At 51.4% G+C, this 20,905-nt stretch overlaps 7 protein-coding genes across 7 annotated transcripts; 2 read left to right on the top strand and 5 right to left on the bottom strand.

The window, feature by feature from the left end:
• Positions 1-503: 503 nt before the first annotated feature.
• On the bottom strand, positions 504-1,978 carry SCP_0704070 (phosphoglycerate mutase-like protein; the record flags this gene model as incomplete). Its single annotated transcript, XM_027760333.1, has 7 exons — positions 504-934; positions 991-1,155; positions 1,268-1,415; positions 1,479-1,484; positions 1,562-1,690; positions 1,745-1,800; positions 1,861-1,978. The coding sequence occupies 7 exons, from the start codon at positions 1,976-1,978 to the stop codon at positions 504-506; spliced, it is 1,053 nt and encodes a 350-aa protein (XP_027616134.1).
• An 823-nt stretch (positions 1,979-2,801) lies between these two features.
• SCP_0704060 (hypothetical protein) lies at positions 2,802-3,748 on the bottom strand (the record flags this gene model as incomplete). The annotated part of the gene is made up of 5 exons (XM_027760332.1): positions 2,802-2,893; positions 2,951-3,226; positions 3,285-3,417; positions 3,473-3,491; positions 3,552-3,748. 5 exons carry the CDS (start codon positions 3,746-3,748, stop codon positions 2,802-2,804), a joined length of 717 nt encoding a protein of 238 aa, XP_027616133.1.
• Positions 3,749-6,312: 2,564 nt separating this feature from the next.
• On the bottom strand, positions 6,313-8,550 carry SCP_0704050 (Putative transporter; the record flags this gene model as incomplete). Its single annotated transcript, XM_027760331.1, has 7 exons — positions 6,313-6,345; positions 6,397-6,518; positions 6,574-6,761; positions 6,816-7,321; positions 7,372-7,847; positions 7,896-8,176; positions 8,267-8,550. 7 exons carry the CDS (start codon positions 8,548-8,550, stop codon positions 6,313-6,315), a joined length of 1,890 nt encoding a protein of 629 aa, XP_027616132.1.
• A 1,051-nt stretch (positions 8,551-9,601) lies between these two features.
• Positions 9,602-10,369, bottom strand: SCP_0704040 (hypothetical protein; the record flags this gene model as incomplete). The annotated part of the gene is made up of 3 exons (XM_027760330.1): positions 9,602-9,799; positions 9,855-10,046; positions 10,124-10,369. 3 exons carry the CDS (start codon positions 10,367-10,369, stop codon positions 9,602-9,604), a joined length of 636 nt encoding a protein of 211 aa, XP_027616131.1.
• Positions 10,370-11,518: 1,149 nt separating this feature from the next.
• On the top strand, positions 11,519-12,976 carry SCP_0704030 (Protein bem46; the record flags this gene model as incomplete). Its single annotated transcript, XM_027760329.1, has 5 exons — positions 11,519-11,545; positions 11,607-11,640; positions 11,862-12,434; positions 12,486-12,538; positions 12,587-12,976. 5 exons carry the CDS (start codon positions 11,519-11,521, stop codon positions 12,974-12,976), a joined length of 1,077 nt encoding a protein of 358 aa, XP_027616130.1.
• A 302-nt stretch (positions 12,977-13,278) lies between these two features.
• On the bottom strand, positions 13,279-13,557 carry SCP_0704020 (hypothetical protein; the record flags this gene model as incomplete). Its single annotated transcript, XM_027760328.1, has 2 exons — positions 13,279-13,359; positions 13,411-13,557. The coding sequence occupies 2 exons, from the start codon at positions 13,555-13,557 to the stop codon at positions 13,279-13,281; spliced, it is 228 nt and encodes a 75-aa protein (XP_027616129.1).
• Positions 13,558-15,960: 2,403 nt separating this feature from the next.
• SCP_0704010 (hypothetical protein) lies at positions 15,961-20,595 on the top strand (the record flags this gene model as incomplete). Its single annotated transcript, XM_027760327.1, has 15 exons — positions 15,961-16,261; positions 16,314-16,493; positions 16,550-16,664; positions 16,715-17,011; positions 17,067-17,499; positions 17,560-17,586; positions 17,640-17,896; positions 17,954-17,985; positions 18,033-18,352; positions 18,405-18,561; positions 18,624-18,685; positions 18,732-18,937; positions 18,988-19,683; positions 19,741-20,150; positions 20,210-20,595. 15 exons carry the CDS (start codon positions 15,961-15,963, stop codon positions 20,593-20,595), a joined length of 3,879 nt encoding a protein of 1,292 aa, XP_027616128.1.
• Between the last annotated feature and the right edge of the window lie 310 nt (positions 20,596-20,905).

Genomic DNA, 20,905 nt, shown 5'->3' with positions numbered 1-20,905 from the left:
TCTGTTAGTGTTAGCATTCCAATTCTTATGTTGCTCTTCAAGCTTACTCCTTTCATTCATTGTTGCTCAACCGGTGGCCATGGATCTTCTCAGCGGCGATCTCCCTATCCGTTAGAGAAAAGCCCAACTAAGGTCTAGCTCCGAACGAGGACTCACATGCCCGGGATAACACTATCCGGGAATTCTCCCGCTATCAATTCAGACGTGAATAGTTCGTGATTCGACATCGTAAAGTCTAGATGATGCACCTGTGATGCATACAGTTTGCAGATCCTTCATCGGTCCGGCACATCCTATGTGAGTTTTTGAGCGGGTAAGGCTTGAGCGAGTAGAAGTGACATATCGGCGGCCTGAGATTATCCATGCTTTCACTCCTTTGACATCTGCGAAAGAAATTGCATTCAGCAAAGGCGTCACGCACAAGATAGGAGATTAAAATTGGTATGATCACGCACTTCAGACTGCGGCTTGAGGTGACTACCGGCTCCATCGTTCTTGAGGGATCACCGTCTCAACTTGCCGGCACCAAGCGTCAGCACACCAAGGAAGATCAACACGCCGAGCAGGGCACCAATCATCACGACAGTGAGACCAGCACCGAGAAAGCCGGCGCCCACCGGCGAGACCTTGTAGTGCGCGCGGAATTGCGCGGGAGCGTTCGCGGTAATGAGTGATGAGCAGCCCCGCGTGGAATCCGTCACGCCGCAGACCTGGCACCACTCAAGGGTGGTGTTCACAGTTGCCGGGGCGAAGGCAGATATGAATGTGGACATCGGGACGTCCCCGCCACTAGTACCGTCCCAGCCAGGGAACTTCATTGGGTAGGGGCTGAATGTCTCGTCCGCCGTGCCATTCTTGAAGTTAAAACGAATGACGGGCTCCCCGTCCGAGGAGGGCTGGCGGACCTCGAGAACTACCGACGCAGCATATCCCACTGCAAAGTGTGAACATGAAGCACAATTTCGATCTAATGCTGCTGTACAATCATACCGATGGCGGGAGGAAGGGCACCATCGGCCACAACGCCGGTCATGTTGAACAAGCTGAGGAAAGGCTTGTAGGAGATGGCAGTATACGCGAGCTTGAGGCCAGTTGGAGCATTTGTAATCTGCTCGACCGAATCAATGATACCGGGGAGCATCGTACGGATGGCGACTTCGTGACGCGAAGATTCCGAGGATTGAGTCGAAGGTTGAAGGAAGAAGTTTCATAACGAGGGCGCGCGAAGGTGAGAGCATGCAGTGTGCCAATGGTGAGAATGACGTACTGTTCCCGATACCGTCGAACTGAATATCGCTGTTGATGTTGTACTCGTGCCAATTGGCAAGTGCGGTTGCCTGGGCGAGGAAAGTCGGCGGGAGAGCGTTCAGAAAGCTAGCATTATGAATTGAGTTGACGTTCATGTAGTCGAAAATCTACGAAGATGTCAGCTCAGGATGGTACTACGTAGATGGCCAAGAACCCTTGAGAGCACTCACGTTCCACTGGAAGGACGACGTGCATTGCATACGAACAAAGTAAGCACCTCTCGCTAAATTAAATGGTAAATCAATCTGCCTACGATGTTCTCCAGAGAGACCGCTTTCCCTGCAACATGGGGCGGGAGCTCCGCAAAGAATGTAGAGGTCTCATTGGCCATCTGAGCAAAGGCAGTGGAGTTGTAGAACTGTTCGATGTACGTGTCCAGAGCCTGGGGAAGATAGCGTTGGGACCAGGAAATAATTACAAAACGGTCAAAACCAACGTTGCAGTTCGTAAAGCCCTCGAGAGAGACGTCCTCGTTCGGTTCAACGGATTTAACTAGAGAGAAGAGCAAGGACCGTCAGGTACGGTATAGCACCCGGACGGCTGACTACCTACTGGGGATATATTGGTATCCACCGAGCGGGCTGATGATCGTAGAACCATTAGCAAGAGTGGTGTTCTGAAGGGTGATGGCTGGCCAGAGCCCCTGCACTAAAGCAGCAGCACTGTCCATGATTACACCGCCCTCATCGCCAGCGTCTGCTTGAACAGTGACCTGAGTCCCATTGAACGTGCTCGTCAACGGAGAGATTCCCTGGATGTACGATGGGGATGACTCGTTCAAATAAATGGAGCGCAAGAGATAGCCGAGTTGCCACTCTTGATTCTACAGCACAGGCAATCTGCCATTTAGCAAGGACATGATTGCACCGAGGAACGGGTTAGACTCGCCTCCCCGAGAGGAGTGATCGTCGTGGACGATGCGGTGTAAGTGTCCGGGTCCTGATAAAAACCCTCCCGGTCGCCGTGTCGGGCAAGCACAACGATGCCAATGACGCTGCTGTCGGAGTCGGTTCCGCTTACCATGTTTGCTTTCCGATACTTGCCAGCGGGGCTCGGGTAAAACAACCATACCGGTTTCGCTTATACACATCTACCTAGCTACCGCACTATCTACAGACTACGAGCTCACACAGCGAATATATCGTGGACGCGTTTCTGGTATCGATGCCGTACTACCACATGATTATTCGAGGATAGAAGTAGCTGCGATCCACACGCAACCCATAGTAGCTCACCGGTCGAAAGTTCGTGAGTACTCCACAAAGCAGCCAATAGTCTAATGGTGACGTAGAAGTATCGAACACATGGTTGCAGCGACCGCTTCGTACACTGTACACTGTACACGGGCGCATAAGTGAATCGGTCTCCGACTCTTCGCTACAGCGACGTAGGGAATAGGGGGGAGGAAGTGAAATGTCTGTGTAGCTTCACGCGATACAACAAAAAAGTCTTTGACACAGCGTTCACGAATACACGGTCCGTTCGAAGCTTGCTCAATTGCCGTTCATCTGCAAGGAGACGCGATCGAAGAAGGGCGTACATTCCTCGCCATTGGCGGAGAGGACGTAACCTTCGGAGCAGTTTTCTGTCGCACGAGTGTCAACAGCAGTTGTAAAACAGGGAGAACACATAGCACACTCGCCGATGATGCATTTTCCGCCTTGGCAGCTCACGAAGTCAACGTTGGGGATGGCACTGCAATCCCTCCCACCGTCCTCAGCACGTTGGCCGAAAGGAGAGTCGTTGCCGGCACAGCCACCACAAGACTCGAGGTCGTTGTGAATGTCTACGCACTCGTAGCCCCTGAGACCGGACATCCCATAGACGGGACAATTTTTATGATCCTTGGGACACAACTGACGTTTAATCGCACGTCGCCTGGGCGGTCCCGACGAAACCGGCGACGGAGTAACGGAAGCTGAATGCCAGAGGATAATCAAACCATTGCACAAGAACGAATGTAAACGGTCACGTACGACATGTGCTACCCGACATGGTGCACGAGGTAACGAACCCAGTTCCACTCTGACACTGGGAAGGCGACGTGGAACCAGGAGGAGAATACGGGTGGTTACTATTGCATTGGGAGCAGGAGCTTGCCCCGGACATCTGTGGACAGACACGTTCATACAGCCGTTCGTTTGAGCGGATACAGGTCACTAACGGAGTAGAATCCGGCACAGCTGGGATAGTCATTAGATCATGCTTTCAAATGGGAGGGGGGGGGGGGGGGGGGAACACACCACTGGCAGCACGACGTCGCACCAGTCTGACTGGTGAAGGTCCCCGCGGGACAGTCGTCGCAAGGCTTGGTACCGGAGGAAGAAAACGACCCTGGACTACACGTGTTTGCGGCGCGTCCAGAGATCGGAGCGCAAATGAGCGCGAGCAGCAAAGTGAAGATGACCATCACGACAGGGCGGCAAGTAGGAGACGGCATCTCGCAAGCAGGGAGGACACCCAAGTTCCACCATTTCCGAACTATTATATCTTCAGGAGTGATCGAGCGCCGGCGTCAGATAGGGCCATACGATTCAACCTGGGCGGCGGTCTCCTATCCTCGGGGCACTTCGTCCTGCGGCGTCGCTGATCCTTGACGACCTGCCCAACCTTCCTGTTTCTGCGAGAGGCTGATCTCTGAGTCTCTGGTACAACTGTATCTTTGACATGGTCTTGTGCAGATTCCTCGTACGTTCTTTGAGGTAACATAAATGATCAGACTGACCTCGATATCGGCGTCCCTGTCTGAGCCCCAGGTTCGGAGACTTTGACAACCTTGAATTCTAGATCGCTGTCAGAGTGTTTTTACAGGGGGTTCCACTAGTGTGGAGACAGGTGCCTGTTCGTAGGTCAGTCGTATCTCAGGTTGCATCCACACACGTAGTATCGAACGCCGGCTCCCGGGCCAATCTGAGTCAAACACGATGTTGTTTTGCGCACTGGCACTGGATAAGCTTACTGTCAGCTCAAAGGTAAATGCCGCAGAGGGGTATTCCAGGTTGCTTGGCACGAGTTGAGGAGAATCGGTTCAGGGGATGAGGCTGGGCGCCCTAGGTGAGGAGCCGGTGGTGCTCACGAACGTGAACGACTTCCTAAGTGGGACTCGTCCCGTTCGAGCGCCGATGCTGAATCACTCGTCCGCATTCGGGTTTCCCACACTCGGTGCCCCGCACAGGAAGCATTACCACTTTTATCCATTGGAAATAACCTGGCAAAAAGCATGGAAATCAATAATATATTTTCAGAGGAAAAACCTTGAGAAAAAAGTGAGAAAAGAACAAAACATTCTCACGGTTTTTCCCTTGGAAATAAGTTGCCTACCATATCAGGCAACTGGACATGCCAGGACATGCCATTTTAAACCCGGACAAAACTACCATATTTGGCGACCAACTTATTTCCAGTGGAAAAACTGCGGAAATGCTTTGTTCTTTTACACGTTTTTTCCTCATGTTTTTCCCGCAGTATAACTTTATTGATTTCCACACATTTTTCCAAGTTATTTCCTCGGGAAAAAAGGGGTTATGTGTCCTGTGCCGAGATTGCGCTGTCTTTGTGGGACGTAACACAGGAAAGTAGCAGTATTCCTCGGACTATGGCATATAAAGACATTGCGTTATGTATATGACGGGAGAGTGCTCAAAGCGGTCAATATTTCGAGCGCGCTGCCGTCGGGCGCCCGGGCCGCCTCATGTGAGGTGGACCAGGTCACACATTGACTTTACCCAGGTCAATGTTGACGGGGTCTGACCAGGGTCTGACTCCGTCAAGAACATCACTGAGTCTTGTGCGCTTCGTTACGTCTCCGCAAGCGAGGTGGAGGCGTAGAACCACCCGTATTCACCGAGAAATGGTAAGAACATGCCGAAAGGTAGGCAACGCGACAAGATACGGAGGACATGTGTTGCCCGACATGAGGCATGTGTACGAGCCACCAGTCAACCCAGTACATTGACCAATCGCAGTCGAGCCAGGGGGGAGTATCCAACGGGAACACACGGGTAGCACCAGTTGGACCGACATAAGTGAGAAACTAGTGGGATCGTCAGCCACAACTCGACGGGATCGACAGGAAAAGAACATACCATGTGCAACACGATGTAGAACAATAGACACTTTGTGCAGGCAGACTACGGGCTCGGAAGTCGACTGAGAACCGCAGTAGTAACCGGGAGGACAGCTGGGACAACTAGATGCGCCATCAGTACTATAGAGGCCGTACCCGCCTGTCGACTGACATGTTACTCTATAACTGGCCATATAGTAGCTAGGTTGGGTAGATGTACAACTCTGAGTGCTATATTCTGCGGAGAAAAGGGATCGGTAAGAACGGAGACGAGCGGTAAGAACGGGGACGTACGGCGACAGCTTACGAGACTGATAAGTTCCAGGAGTGCACTCAGTGCAAGTCACGGTGTTATAAGAAGGACTGGCAGAACCCGGTAAGCGCTACATCTGAGAAGGGGCGCCTGGACCCGTCGCATAATATCCCGGCTGAGCAGTATTGCAGCTGTAGTGGTTGCACTCTGGGCAAGCGTCAGAAATGATACTGATGAAGGAGTACTTATGGTCTTTCCAGGTTCCAGGCGAGCACGTAACGCAGCTGCTCCCCGAGATATAGCTTCCAGGACCGCATGCGCTGGAATGGATGCGATGACAACACGGAGGACCAGGGGGTACATGGAGACGAGGTGAGCAAGTCCAGTGTTCATGACCTGTGCGGTGCGGAGGGCCTTTCGCAGACTGCCTCGGGATATAGCAGAAGCCCTTCGGCTGTGTCTAAACTCTCGCAATTATCTGAGAACCGAGGAGGTCGCGGCCCTTGGTCAAAGCGTTAGGGAGGTCGGATTTACTACTTCAGTTACCTTTTTAGCTGGAATATTCGCCCAAATAGGCAAGTCTGCAGAGTCTCGCCTCGGCGAGCGGAAGGCGGATGCCAAACGATCTAGAACATTGATATTGAAACCTTACAGGGAACGCGAACGACAGACATCGACACTCCTTTCATGAGATAGTCCCTCCAACAGATTCCATCGTCTAACAATTGTTTGTTCAAATTCTCGGGTAAATAAACGACCGAGTACTTACGAACGGGGAGGCGGTGGGGCCATCGAGAATAGCAAGCTCCTCGTCAGAAAATGGCAGTCGAGGTATCAAAAGTGTCCGCAATGGGATTAGCAACAGGATGATTATAGGGAATCCGATAGCCGCTGTATTGGAGAGTTCGTCAACATACACATCATCGAATTGCTTCTGTCTACCCACCAATAGTTTGCGTGACTGCCATAGCTGCCCCAAACCCAGCGAGCTGTACACTGACGAAGAGCAGGATGCGCGACTTCCGTACTCTGCGGAGAGGTTCATCTACTGGTGTGAGCGCCTTGTCACGGAAGAAATACAGTATTTTGCGCGTGATGCCGTTGCCTTGCAGGGCATCGATACCCATATACCAGCTGGGGCAAAAAAATCAACAACTACGTAGAGCATGAATCAAAGAGAAACCATACAATAGACCGGCAAGAACACCTCGCGGGATCAGGTTCAGGACATGCAGGAAAGGTCCTGTAAGTAATACAAGACACAAAGCACCCTGCGCTAAATTAGACACTCGCTGTTCCACAACAGCAACTGGCACTTCTTTAAACGAAGTATCGCTTAGAGGTCTTGCGGGATCCGGTTCTAGTAGAGACGGCTGACGGGAATGTATATGCTGCACCTCTCTTTCGTGTTTGTCTTGCTGTCGAGCCTTCTCGGGCCGTAGCTGCTCGTTCGGTGTCTGGGACGGACGGGGGAAAGACGATCCAGACTCCTCTACGTTCTCAGCATCTCTCTTCGAAGGGTATCCCATGACGAGTAAGGACGTAGTATGTATGGGTGCCTGCGGGATCAGACCGTTCGGAGCAGGCAGACCGAGTAATCCGGCGATGAAAGTCGTGATGCCAAGCAAAAAGAAGTCATAGTGGAATCCTGGTGGTTTGCGCAGAGGGAAGTGTGTACTCTGAGCCATCAGAGACTGAGAATCGTCAGCTTCATTTCATGAAGTGACGATGAGACCTTGCGTACTGAAACATTATGATCGAAGAAAAATAGAACCCAGAGGACGAAGCCGAAGGGGAATGCAATCCCCACCCACTTCCCATCCAGCTGCCAGAACCGCACCAACCACTCTCGACCGTTCGCTGGCTGGAAGGCCCGACCAACAGGTAGGGTGCTCGGGTTTGCCTGGTTGAACCGCCCCCAGTACGCCATCGCAGAGGAAGCAATCAGCGCGACGGGCATGCCGTAGTCTGCGAAAATGCGACGGACGTGGCGATGGAAGTACGGTGATTGAGAGAGCGATCGGAAGACGAAAGACGTAACAAGCATGAGGAGGGCGAGGACGATGCCGACAAACGCTCCGTCTAGAGTGGAGGCCGAGGTGATTGACGAGGAAAACTCTCGAGTTACAACTTGCACGCCGTACTGGAGGTAGACCCATGCTACGTAGAAGCCAAATGTATCGCACGAGAAGAGTGTGACATACTTCAGGAAGTTGCACCCTTCCAAGCGGTCAGCCCATTCTCGCGAAATCATGGAGAAATACACACAGTTGAGGGCCGCAGTTATCCAGTGCAAAATTGCGCCCCATAGATACACCCAGCCGACAAAATGTAGATATTCAGGAGGATCGGGGTGTCGTTCAATGATGTTGTAGATGGTCTTATTGAAGACGGTGATAGGTCCTGTCACCCCAGCTATGCAAAGGGGTTGAGCGCCGAAGGCGGAGAAGACGAACGCCGCCATGAAAGACGACAGCAGCACTTCTGACACGCCATACTGCTGAGTGGTCTCTATGAGATCTAGGGAGAAAGCGATGCCTGGCAGAACACTGGGAAAGCATACGTCAGTTCTTTGTGCTCTTTCCGACGATTTCTGGCAGTATTGCTGGCCAATGCTCGCCTGTGACGATTTCACTCACTTGGCAAAGAATATCTGGACAATTGCAGGAATTACTCTATAGTTCCACGCATCCTGCCAGTCACTAACATAATATGGTGCGCGCGAACTAACATCGCGAATTATCCCAGACGCGAAGGGGCAAGCGCGCAGCCAAGCCGTTACTCTTGAGAGTGTCCTGTGATGGGAAGGAGATCTCGACGAGGATGCCGCGCTGATGTCCCCAGGGTCTGAGCGCGAGACTGAGTCCGATGGAAGTGATCCTGCATCCGTGAAAGATAACCTTGGGGAGTATTGTTCAGACATTATGATGATCGGAAGAAGGGCTTGGGTGGGATGTACTGTGTCTAATCCGTGTCCACTTGAAGTCTATACGTTGCATCTATAGCACAAAAGACATAAGGTGTCGTTATGTGTGTGCTAGCAAAAACATGTCAGCTTTTGTAGCTGACTGGACCCTGAATCATTACCGAATGCTGTATGCCATGAATCGAGCAAACAGACTGCGGCCACTTCTCCGCGGACCGTCACGGCGAAAAGCGAGCGAACCGGCGGCAAGTCCGGAGGACCAAAGTTTATGAGGCGGATCCCCGCCATAGACGCCCAATATATTTCGTTCAATTGCTAAAGCCCATTTTTTTCTACAGTACTGTTCCGGGGAAAACTCCCGGCGAGGTTATCGACAGTTTAACCTGCGACGCTCAGGCCCTCGAGTTATAAGCAATAAAATACATGTTTTAAACAGGTTTTCGACACCTATGTGGCGGAGCCCCAAAAAATGACAGAAAACACTAGCCAGTGTGATTACAGCACCGCAGCTCGGAAGGTGATATGAGTCTCCCAGACACTCTCTTTGCATAATTGCGTGAAACTCTCCCAAAAAAATGTGATGACAGCTACTCCTTTTGGAAGAGGTGGTAGAATCGGGTATCTTGCATAAAACATATAACTGCATTTTCAGAATAAGTCTCTGTTCCGCCCACGGGCGAATGGGTAGGAGACTGCGCCTAGTGTGCATTCAGTCGGAAGGTGTAGTGGGGGATGGTCACTTGTCCTTTTCCAGTTTGCGTCAGCTCCCAATGGAGGTCGACGGACGACATCTGCCTCGACTCTCAGCACTTTGACTACACCATCTAGGCTAGCCCATTTACGTGACATGGAGAAACTGTATGCATTTGTCAGTGGAAGTGCATATACACAGACGTTACCTCCAGTCACTATGTATAGCACTATAGAATGAATGTACAGTATGTGAACATTATGAAGTCCGTGTTGTCAGTATAAGCTATGCTGCATGCAGTGTTCAAGTCATTGTGATGGATCAATTGTCCATGTCCAAAATTCAACAGAAACCCACTCAAGCTTGCTCGTACACCACCTGCAGACGGACGGGATAGCAGGATGTGTAATTGTAGGTGTGCCCGTTGTCCTCCGTCGCCTGGAACATGACATCATTCGGTATACCGAAGTAGTAGGGAGTGTCGCTCTCGCAGAGGGAGAAGGCGTCGGTGACGCCGTTTACAGCAAGTATCGGGTACGGGGAGTCGGGAGAGTCCTGAAGAGTGAGTTCAGTATCCATATATGCGAAGACAGCAAAGCAAGGAGCTCACAATGATGCAATAATTCTGAATGGGAGCGGGAAGCTCGGACTCCTCCGTGGAGAACTCGAAGAGCAGCTGGCTGCTCGCGGAGACGGCGAGGTTCGTCGAGGAGACGTCAGCATCCGCTGGGTTGCTTGGGATGAGCGAGCCATTCACGAGTGACAGCGTGGGTTCGTTGTTCGAATGCGCCGAGTAGTAGGTCTGTAACACAAACTCATCAGCCTGGGGTTTCCGAACGAAACTGCACAGCATCCTATAGGTTGTTTTGTAGGACGTACTGAAAGCGCAGAGAAGTACGACGCAGTGGCACTTCCGGTCCACTGATTGAACCGAACGACGAGTGGCGCTCCGGTGGAGTTCGCATTGGGCAGCGTCAGGTTGAATGCAGCCAAGGTGAAGTTGTACATGCTGTCGTACCCTCCGCTAATGCCGGTGCACGGGCCCGACGCTTGACGAGAATACAAGGGAGATGCTAAGGTGAGGGCAGCGAGAGCCAATGGCACGAATGCGAAGAGGAAGAACATGTTGTCTGTGGATTAAGTGAGAAGATCGCACTTGGAGAACGAAGGATAGGGTGGTGGATGACGAACCTCATTTCAGCGGTTGTAGCATTTATACCTCGAACCTCGACGGGTACTCGTGGCAGACTGGACCCGCAGTGCGTACATGCACACCTGAAACAAGGACGAGTTTCGCCGCATTGCTGGTTAGTCGAGATTACATCACCTGCATCATCATACCAGCTGGCACTAAAATCCAATCCGCCCCACTCTTGGGGCGGGATGTAGTACATTGGCCATCAAATCGGAGGAACTGGCCGTCTACATAACTCGACATTCTTCCCGCCGCCGCCGAGCAATCGCTACCACACCGCTATGGCCTCAACGCCACATTCCTCAGAGGCTCAATCAGAAGATGAGCTGAAGAACATATATGGCATACCACGAGAGATCTGCGGAACGTTTCATTGGGGAGGCAATATGGCGATACTCACGACTCCGATGACGTATATGCGAAGCAAACCATGCACAGCCACACGGGCGCCGGCATCGTCTCCTGGGATCATGCACTGATGGCTATGCTCCGACTTGTGCGGATGCCGCCGCGGTCAATGTTCCCAGGCATGACCAAAAAATCGCAAGAGACTTCCGGAGTCTACACTCAAAAACTGAGACTGAAGTACGTACTGACATTCGGAACACTACTGGCAGAGTCAAATAAGCCGAAGGAGTAAGGCTACTCGCTTGCCGGCATCCTGCCCGTCTCGAAAGGGAGACCCTCAGCGGGTTGACAGGCTCCAGGCTCATGAGGTCATCGAGCATGCAGAGGAGCTCATCGTCAAGGTTTTTTAATCTCATTCACGGTGATTAGTGGTGGCCACCGGTACCTACATAAGCGGAGCTTAATAGACGCCCAGTATCGATTGCCCGGATTGTCATGGCAGGTCCTTCCTCTGCTTCCTCCAACCAAAGATTCCTCGCTAGAGCCCATAAATTTGTTTTCTATGTCGCTATTCTGTACATTATTCTAATCGTAGCGCTTGCGAGCCCGGTTCTTCAACGGCAGTAAGTAGATCGCTCAGATTGTCATAATCTTGGTCTGGTTCAAGTTCAAATTATCTCTTAGAGCGTCCTACCAGCACGCACTTAGATTGCCATGGGGGGCGAAGTTCGATGTTCCTGAATCTTTTGGGTTCGCGCGTAAGTTTTTGACTCTTCGTTCCATCCAGAAGGCTGTTGGCATATCTCCTTCATGTCCCAGTTGCAGATGGTTATTTGCTCTGATTACACCAATGGTATGTATTTATGGCTTGTACCACGAATGCGTCCATTGGAGTGGACAGAAGTACACTTTACTTGTCCCTGGGTCATGACAAGGCCTACGCCAGATAGATCACATCGCCTAACCACAGATGTAGTGTCAACGCATTGCCTTGTGGTATTGCTTCCAGCCTTCCACCGTCAATCGGTTATCACACTATGGCGCACCGTTCATCGTGCTCACTATGACTTCTAGCTGGCAAAACTTTAGACTTCAAACTGCATACATCCGACGACGTCACGCTTGGGGCGTGGTTCATCCTCTCCGAACCCTACTACCAGTCGCTGCGAACGTCTGCGCCCGCGCCCCTCTCTACACCTTCCATGGATACCATACAGAGTGCCATGCGCGCTCATCCCACCGTCCTGTACCTGCACGGAGCTGCCGGTACCCGCGCTACCGCCTGGCGCGTGCAACACTTCACCTCGTTCACCTCGCGCCTTCAGGTCAATCTACTCACCATAGACTACCGCGGGTTCGCCGACAGCGAAGGCTCCCCGTCCGAGGATGGCCTCGCGCTCGACGCATACACGGCATGGACATGGCTACTGGACCACGGCGCAAAGGCGGAGGACATCCTCGTCGTCGGGCACAGCCTCGGGACAGGTGTGGCAGGGAAGCTCGGGTCGCAGTTAGCAAAAGAGGGCGTGAGGCCGCGCGGAATCGTACTCCTTGCGCCGTTCTCCAGTGTCACATCGCTAGCGGAGACGTACAACCCAATGGGATATCCTATCCTGCAACCCTTGCAGAGGTTCGCGTGGGGCCGAAGTATGTGTCATCTGGGTGATATCAGCATGATGTGCTGATTTGATTCGACAGAGCTCGTGAGGAGATTGATCATTGACGCGTTCGATACGCTTTCTGTAATCGAAGTTAGTGCTTTCTCCACCTTCCCTGAATGTTCACTTATGTCTTACCAGGAATTTAACGTGCCGACTCTCATCGCGCACTCCGTCGACGACTTCGAAGTCCCGCATTCCCACTCACACACACTCCTCGAGCGGCTGTTGGACACCATCCTTCCGCCGCCTGGTGTGCTCCCGTCTACTCCCGGGATCGTCGTGAATGGTCCCGAGTTCGCGGCCTTCACCGACGCGCAGTCAAAGAGAAGAGATGCGCGGACCGCGCTCGTTAGGAAGGTCGAGGTGCCGAACTTCGGGACAGTGGAGGAGTTCGATGGTAAGTATGGCAGAGTGGTCTACGTGGAATCGCTATGGGGTTCGCATAGCAAGGTAGGGTTGCAGGAGGGTGTCCAGGACGTCATCGCGACAACATTCGGGTTGACTGGCGCAGCAGTCAACTCTAGCTAGAGAAAGAAAATATCTCGAATAGACATGTCCTTGCTCCTTTAACCCGGGCAACCATGAAAGTAATGCTGGATTATCATTATTCTTGAATTACAGTAACCATGGCCAAATAGTTCGTGAAGAACTACTACGATGCAACAATTAAGGGCAAATTAGACGCAAATAAGTACCGTATGCTGAGTGCAATAGGGGTAGGGTATGCAGTGTACACTAGAAGGATGAACATGCCAACACTAGAAGGATGAACATGCCAAAGAGAAGATAAACAAATAATGTAGTTGCAGTTCTATGCTTGATTGTGAAGTTCATGGAATTTCTCCTGTTCCTTTCCCAAAGGACGGCGTTGACTCGGAGTCTGACGAAGTCACGCTGTCCATACTGGTTCTCTGTATTCTGCGTCAGTGGTAAACACCTGACACACGACAAACCGGGCGCACGGATGAGTCAACACTATTCCTCCTCGGTGGTGGAGGAAAATCCACCATGGGAACCTCGCTTGTATCGGATTTTGGCAGTGGTGGCACCATGGGAGTGTTGGCTAATATCTGCATGGTGGCGACCATAGATGACATGAACGACGACATCGTGGAGTATCGCCGAGAGAGTGGTTATAATCTGCCTGAAGATACGCAAGTTGCAGTATTAATGTCCTCCGAAAATGTACGGTTATTGAGGGTTTGGTTTGGTTTGGTTGGGATGCAGATGGCAGTCGACCAGCGCCAGCCCTACTTATGGTGGCGCGGTCGGGAGACGGAAGATGACGTCAGACAAATCCGGTAGCTGCCGGAGACTTCCGCACTCCGCTAGAACTCACTAGAATCACCCAGTCAACGGAGACTCGCAGAGGTGAGCCCAGATTCGATGTCATTATTATTCAGAAAGGTGATTGAACCATATACATTGATCTCGTTGAGTTGATATGGTGAAGGTATACGCAATCACATCACAGGTGCATCCTCTGCGTGAAAATCAGCTCCGCATAAGGGAGACAATATCACTTCTATATATTGCTACTCAGGAATTGGGCGATTGAGTGCCGCATCGCTCTGTCAAAGAAAGGGTGGACGGTCGTCCTGTTTGCTAGACGTCTCGATAACCTAATGCTCTTCCAAGAGACCATTGCTCGCTTTGGTGGGATGCTCTGCCTTACTTCATCTCTCGATACGTCAGGTAGCTAATGGCAGCACAAAGGTCCTCCCTGCGCAACAGCTTTGTCAGTATATACAATTGCACCCTCATTGGTGATACAGCTGCCAGCACCATAAAACTAGAGAATAGCATGCATTACAGAGCAGTAAGTTAATCAATCGTTCATCTTCAGGCTAGCAAACTAATGAATTGCCTTTGTTGACGTTGAACAACATCCCCGCACGCGCGGCACTCCTCCAACCCCAGGTACGCCGACAAAAGCACGATTATGTGGCGGAGGCGCACGGAGCAAATCGAGTCGGTCCACATGTTATATGATTCGGAGGCAGAATGCAATGCGAGGGAGCCGTCGACGGCTTTACGACATCAGTGGTACGCTGGAGACTTAGAGCACTGAACTCGGAGGAAGACCGGAGTGCGAGCACTGCTAAGGCGCTGTCAAGGTGTGTGCAGCGAGTGCGGAAGACGGCGACATGCAGGGCCCTATCTGGGATCTCCGAAGGTGGAACTTGAAGCTGAAGGCCACGAGTGCGCGTCAACGGCGACCTGCAGCAACATGATAGCCAATCACGCATAGCCATATTGTACCATGCGGGAGACCAGTCGGCGCTGATCTTACTGGATTTGCGGGGAGGATCCAAGATGAAGCGACCGAACGCACATCGTACGACAACAACTTGGAGGGCCTCATGCTCTAGTTTGGAATGCACGAGTTGGAAGCATTCATTAAGACAGAAGGAACGTCTAGGCGTCTCTAAGAAGGTGTGTCTGTATGCAGGATATCTTCGCAGCCACGAATCAAGATCTTCTCCTTTAGCAGGCCTAGGGCTTGTGCTGCCCAGCACCGTTCAGGGCCACTGACTTGTCATGGTTCTACATGTCAGTTCTTATCACTGGAAAATCGTTGCATCTGATCCTCCGATTAGAGTGGCGCAGTTCATGTATCACGACGTGCAACGGTGTCAACTTTCTAGACAGGCCGCTCTCGGAACCAGCATATCATTCGGCGAGATTCAGTTTCCTCGTCTGAAGCCGCCTCGACGTATGTCTCTGAAAAGCCATCCCATCTTTGTACGGTTCCACCACACATCCGCTTGTGAGCGCTCCAGTTGTTGCACAGCCTATGCCATTGTTCAAGTTCAGCTGGGTTCTCCGGAGCTATACTCATCATTGTCGACCAAAGTACACCTTCCCTGTGTAATTATCGACTATTTTCCTCTGATCTGTGCGTCTGTCTCTTGATACTGGCTCAAGCGTTCTCGGCCTTGCAACGTACGTGGTTCATTGTGAATTCCGTTGTCAGTTTTCGGTGAACTTGATCAGCCATTCATTGTCACAGAATACCATCTAGCCATTATTCACGTTTCGTTATTCCCTTTCCGATTCGTCAGGAGGAACACGGCACATATATCACACGTGACCAACGTTTTGACGGGTACCAATCAAATTTAGCCGCCTTCACACTTGCCTTCACAGGTGGAATTGATCACTTAACTGATCCTGTGATCATTTCCCTAGCTACGCTGACAGCTTGATCTGCATGCGCACTGTGCCGGGGGGAGGAGTGGTATAAAAGACGTGAAGCTGGTGATGGGCGATCCCAGTCGTGCAGCACTCCTTGTCCAGAACTATCTAAGCCGTGGGTAGCATCCCAAATGTAAGCCATCATCGTCATTGAGCCTCTGGGCCAACAAGGTTGCTTGCGACAGCGCCATTGACACGTGGGCGCAGTTAGGATTGTTTTCGCTTTTGTGTTGTATTCTCATATCATCTTCACCCTACAGTGTAGCATCGCAGATCGTGGCTAGGCTCTGACGACTGGATCTCCTGGTCTAAAAATGCCTCAGTCTTCTGCCTCCGACTTTGTTCATTCGATCGGCCGCCATCTGAAACCCCACCGTGATCGTGTCAGCTCCGAACCTCTGCAGAGATCCGAGTCCTCCAGTGATGCTGGAGAACCAGCTCGTGATTTGCACGTACGCCATGCAGCTATAGACTCTGTAATCTCCTTCCCAACCCCTGCAACACATGATGACGAGCATGAAGCAATTGCCAAAAACCTCGCCGAGGCACACGACAGAGTGGAAAGAGTAGCCTCTGACATGGCAGATAGCGCGAAGGATACTAGCCTCGTATTTCGTATGTGTCTTTGTGCGATCTGTCCTGATGTGTTTCATCGATCAATCTCCAGGTATCCCAGCTTCCCTTCAGAATGGTGCTTCGAAGCTGGGAGTCTACACGAACATCGTTGAAGAGGTGGACCCTTCTGCATTGAATAGTATCGAGAATACTGTGGAGCATTTTATGGAAGGCATCCCGATGCTCATGAGCGCTCTCGACGAGGTCGCGAAAGTGCACCCTTTTGTTGCAGGTGAGTGTTTGCTGATCAGAATCCCTCCACGACATGTACTGATTCTGGGGGGTTAGTTGCGATCCTTGCGTTCAAGGCGGCATACGTGCTGGGCACGACACATCGCGAGAATGACAAGAAGATCGTCGCGCTCTACGCGGAGATGAAGGACATGATGGCGATTCTAGTGCAGTATGCACACCTCCTAGCTTGGCATCCATGTGTCACTTACCAACCTACAGGCTGAAGGATATGAAGGATGGTGACAGCGAGCAAAGCGGTACGACTATCAAAGACCGACTGCAGGGACTCGTCGAGCAGACCGTGGACGACATCAAAGCATGTGCGAATGCCTGCGACACATATTCGCGCAAGAAGCTCATCGTCAAAGTGTTGAAAGGTCCTCTGTGGAACATGAATCTGGTGCGCTTCGTTGGCGTCTTCACGGAACGGCGCTCGCAATTTGCGTTTGCGCTTACCGTCCATACCGGCTTAGGCATGGACCAGGCAAATATCAGCCTGACCGAGATCAACGCGAAGTGAGTCGCAGTATTTGGGAGCCATTCGCTTTTCAAGGTCTCACTGCACGTCTAGAGTGGAATTGATGCTTGCATTCTTCCAATCACATATTTCCTCCGAAGAGCGAGAGCTAGGTCATCGGGTCGCTCAATGCGGCGGAGCCGATCGTGTCGTGGAGAATGACAACGACCTGAAGGCTTTGAGTGCCTACGAAGTAGTACTTAAGTCCAACGGCCAGCAATGGTACGGAGACGGGACATCAGACGTTCTTTCTCCTAGCTCTGTCCAGCCCTGGGACAATTCGGGTGAAACTGACATAGTTTTACTGAAGAACGATCTTCGCGAAGAACCTGCCACTGCGATAGAGCACAATATGACAATCTTTGTATCAAAGTTCGAGATGCAGAAAAATCAGATCATCGACGAGGTGTCCAGGACTATGCATCGAGAGGGAGACAGAATCATATCTGAGGTCACGGCGGGTCCTCATGACAAGATCAAAGACCCCGTGAGCATTCTCCACTCTGTTGATATCTTGTCATTGTGTAATTCATTCACGTGTCTGAAGACAGTGTACACAATCTGGAAAGACATGGTAAGAATGTGTCGGGGCTTTGAGGTCCTGCTGTAGCTCACAAAAAAGCGTAGGGCTGGCGGGGGAGCGTGAAGACACGACACTTTGTGCTTGCGCCCCACGATTACTACCACGAAGTGATGGAAGAAAGGAAGGACGATCCTCAGTACGAAGAGGACCGCAAACGATTGCGAGGGGATGAGTGGGCTCTTGAATGGATCCAAGTTTCGAGGCTGCAGCTGGTTTCAGAGGCTTTCGACGATGATGCTTCAGGTTTCATCACCATCGCAGAGGCAAACAAGATGACAACGTCTCGACCTCTTGATTGGAGGTGAGACGCGCTTAACTTCGCTGTGTACGGTACTCATTTAGGCGATGGTTGCACTAGCTTGCTCCACTGGTTGGCTTACTGGGCAATTGGTACCGCATTCCATCCTTGATGCAGATGCCTACTAAACCATTTGAAGGATGGCAATTGTCAGGTAACTTTTACCGTGAGAAGATCAGTCAACTCTTCTCGAGAATATACGAGCTCAGGTCCAAACGGGCCATCCATCCCGCAAATCGTTGCCAGGTCGACAATCTGCTGTCGTCTATTTGGAGACCGACGGCGCTGCTCATATACGCATTACAGCAGTACAATACCAACCGTCCACTGAGAACCCGATTCCAGAGCTATGTCGACGCGGAGCAAACTAGGCTGCGGAGAAATCTGGAGGCAGTTCGCTTCGATATCGACGGCCCAGATACCCTCGTCCTCATCACCGGACCTGGCAGGATTGAGAAGGTAAGCACTCGCAATGGGGTTGAACCTATGGTGTGCTTGACTGTCAGGCCAGTTTGTTTTCCCGCTGTTATATCTCCTTGTCGAGCGGTTCTACCAAGTGATAAGGATTTCCTGCCAATGCGTGCTTCGACAGGAAGATATATGGTATGCTGCAAGGAGTATCGACGTGGTGATGAGGGCCGCGGCTCGCCGGCGCAAACATCTTCAAGGTTTGCTATCCAATCCGTTCTGTCAGTCGAATCATATATACCAAGCTTCTTCACGGTTGCAGAAACATTCCATCAAAGGAAGTTGCCTGATACGGCGGAGTTCAAACGTTTTGCAGCAGGACTGGTCAGCCTTTCCGCATACATTGTGTTGTCTACTGATATCGCGATAGTTCAACTTGGATGGCGGGAAAGAAGGTACTGCAAATTGGACACCCACTCTCAGTGATAACGAAAAGAGTGAGCCGGAACCCATGAACATGGCCATTCTAAAATTCCCAATCGTCGATGACCATCCTTTCGCCTGCGAAGCTTATGAGGTCTCGGACGAACATGAGTCTGAAGAAGACCGAGTGGCTGATGGACCGGTAAAGGCAATGTTCGCCCTATCATTTCTTAAATCCTGTGAAACGCTGACGAGCTGTGCAGCTTAGGGTACTGGTGTGGCTTCATGTACGAGGCCGGGATGTACCCTTCGTACTGCATGAGATCATTTTTTATCCATGCGGCGAAACGCGATTCTCAAGAATTCTCGGCAGTATCGATCATAGACGAGGGTACGGACTTCTGCATCAAGGGGCAGTCCAGAGCAGGTGCCGATGGATGCGCTGATGTTGTATTCACAATGAAATACTCTGGACGCTGGTTCAGCAAAGTATTCTCGGGTACTGTGGACAATGAGGGGCAGACCTTGGCGGGGCGGTGGGCAGTTGTCGAGTCGGGGATGGAAGAACAAGCTCTCACAGAAAATTCCAAATGGAGGGGGGATCATCCAATGCCCTGGTCTTATTATTTCATTTTCAAGCGGGTTGCTCCAGACATCATATGTTATCGCCCATCCCCTGAAACGTTCAGGGAGAACAGGATCCGAGGTTTGTGGCAATTCGCGCGGAGCGCTGTTCTGGCTCAAGTTCGCAGAGAGATGTTCTCGTGGTCACACTTCAAGCGTCGTCAACATTTCCGCAAGAGGTTCATAGAGTTATCCATTCACTACCACTACCGCAAGGCTTTTAACGCCAACCAACGAAAGGAGATGGCGCAGTGTCTTCAGTCATTCACACACTCCGATGCAAGGTTTTACTGCTCCATCCGGAATTACCAACTGCGAGTCATGCCAATCCACTTGTAAGTCCTTCCCGAGACGATAGCAGCTCTGGCTCTGATCTATGTCTCGACTTGTAGCGGCGTGAAATGTTGCAACATCGACTGCCAGAATGTCATCGTGGGCGCTCGGATCATTTGTCTTGATTGCAAAGGTCCCAAACTACCTATGACAGTGGATCTTTGTGCGGAGTCTCCCTGCGCTACTGCCCGTGTTGAGAGGAACGATTTGGATGCACCCCACCTACCCACGCACACAATTCTTAAAACTAGAATCGTCGTACTCGCATCCGACTTCCCGGCAATGAGTCGTCGTTGGATGGCGACTGCAGATAAGGCAATTACGGCCTTTGACACTGTCAAGGAGACGGTGGGGTCTGCGAACACCAGAAATGCATACGGCAACGGATGTCCGAGAACGTACCTCTGCCGCGATTGTGGAGCAACGTTGACGGACCCCTCAACTTGTTGGTATTGCACTGTCTGTCCGGGTACGTTTATACGCCTGCTATTGTGCAGCATCATTGGCGATCTTGACATTGCCCAACAGAGAATACTTTTATTTGCAACAGCTGCGAGGGAAAACGAGACATGGCTGAGAAGAACACAGTTGAACGAGGTCGGGTGGAGAACACCGATGATGGTGCAGGTTCGCACCAGTCCGACCATCCTCTCATAAAGACATATGGCCGCAAAGAGGAACCTGTCCCAGTAGAGGAGAGACTTGCTGCTATCGAGCGCAGGTTCGTCACTATGGAGCAATGCTTCGATGACATGGGCCAGCGACAGCAGGAGATAGACAAGGCGCTCGCCACGTTGATCGCTCAAACAGATAGTCGGATGTCGAAGATGGAGACACTTCTGGAAAATGTAGTCACAATGCTGACGAACCGCTGGCGTTCAGAAGATGTGGGGAACGGTCACTTGTCTTTATAATATCTTTCCAGTTTGCACCGGCTTCCAGTGGAGGTGCAATATACAGCTTGCAAGATACAGCTCAGCTTATATACATACAGCTTATGCAATATACAGCTTACAGCTACAAGACGCAGCTCGCAGACCGCGTTCCTTGCCCTTCATGCACCAAGACCCAGTTCTCAAGGTGTTCCGTCCTCTCGTCTTATTTTATCTACTCCACACGACCACAGTTCGTATATCAAGGAAATTTCTCAGACTGCAGTCGACAGTGCCAGCCCTACTTGAGACGCAAGATGATGTCAGGTAACTGCTGGCCGGCAACTACCGT

The sequence above is a fragment of the Sparassis crispa genome (genome assembly GCF_003851025.1).
Source record: "Sparassis crispa DNA, contig_000006F, whole genome shotgun sequence".
NCBI lineage: Eukaryota > Fungi > Basidiomycota > Agaricomycetes > Polyporales > Sparassidaceae > Sparassis > Sparassis crispa.
Note: the sequence above shows the minus strand (reverse complement) of the source record. Positions and strands in the feature narration are given on the sequence as shown.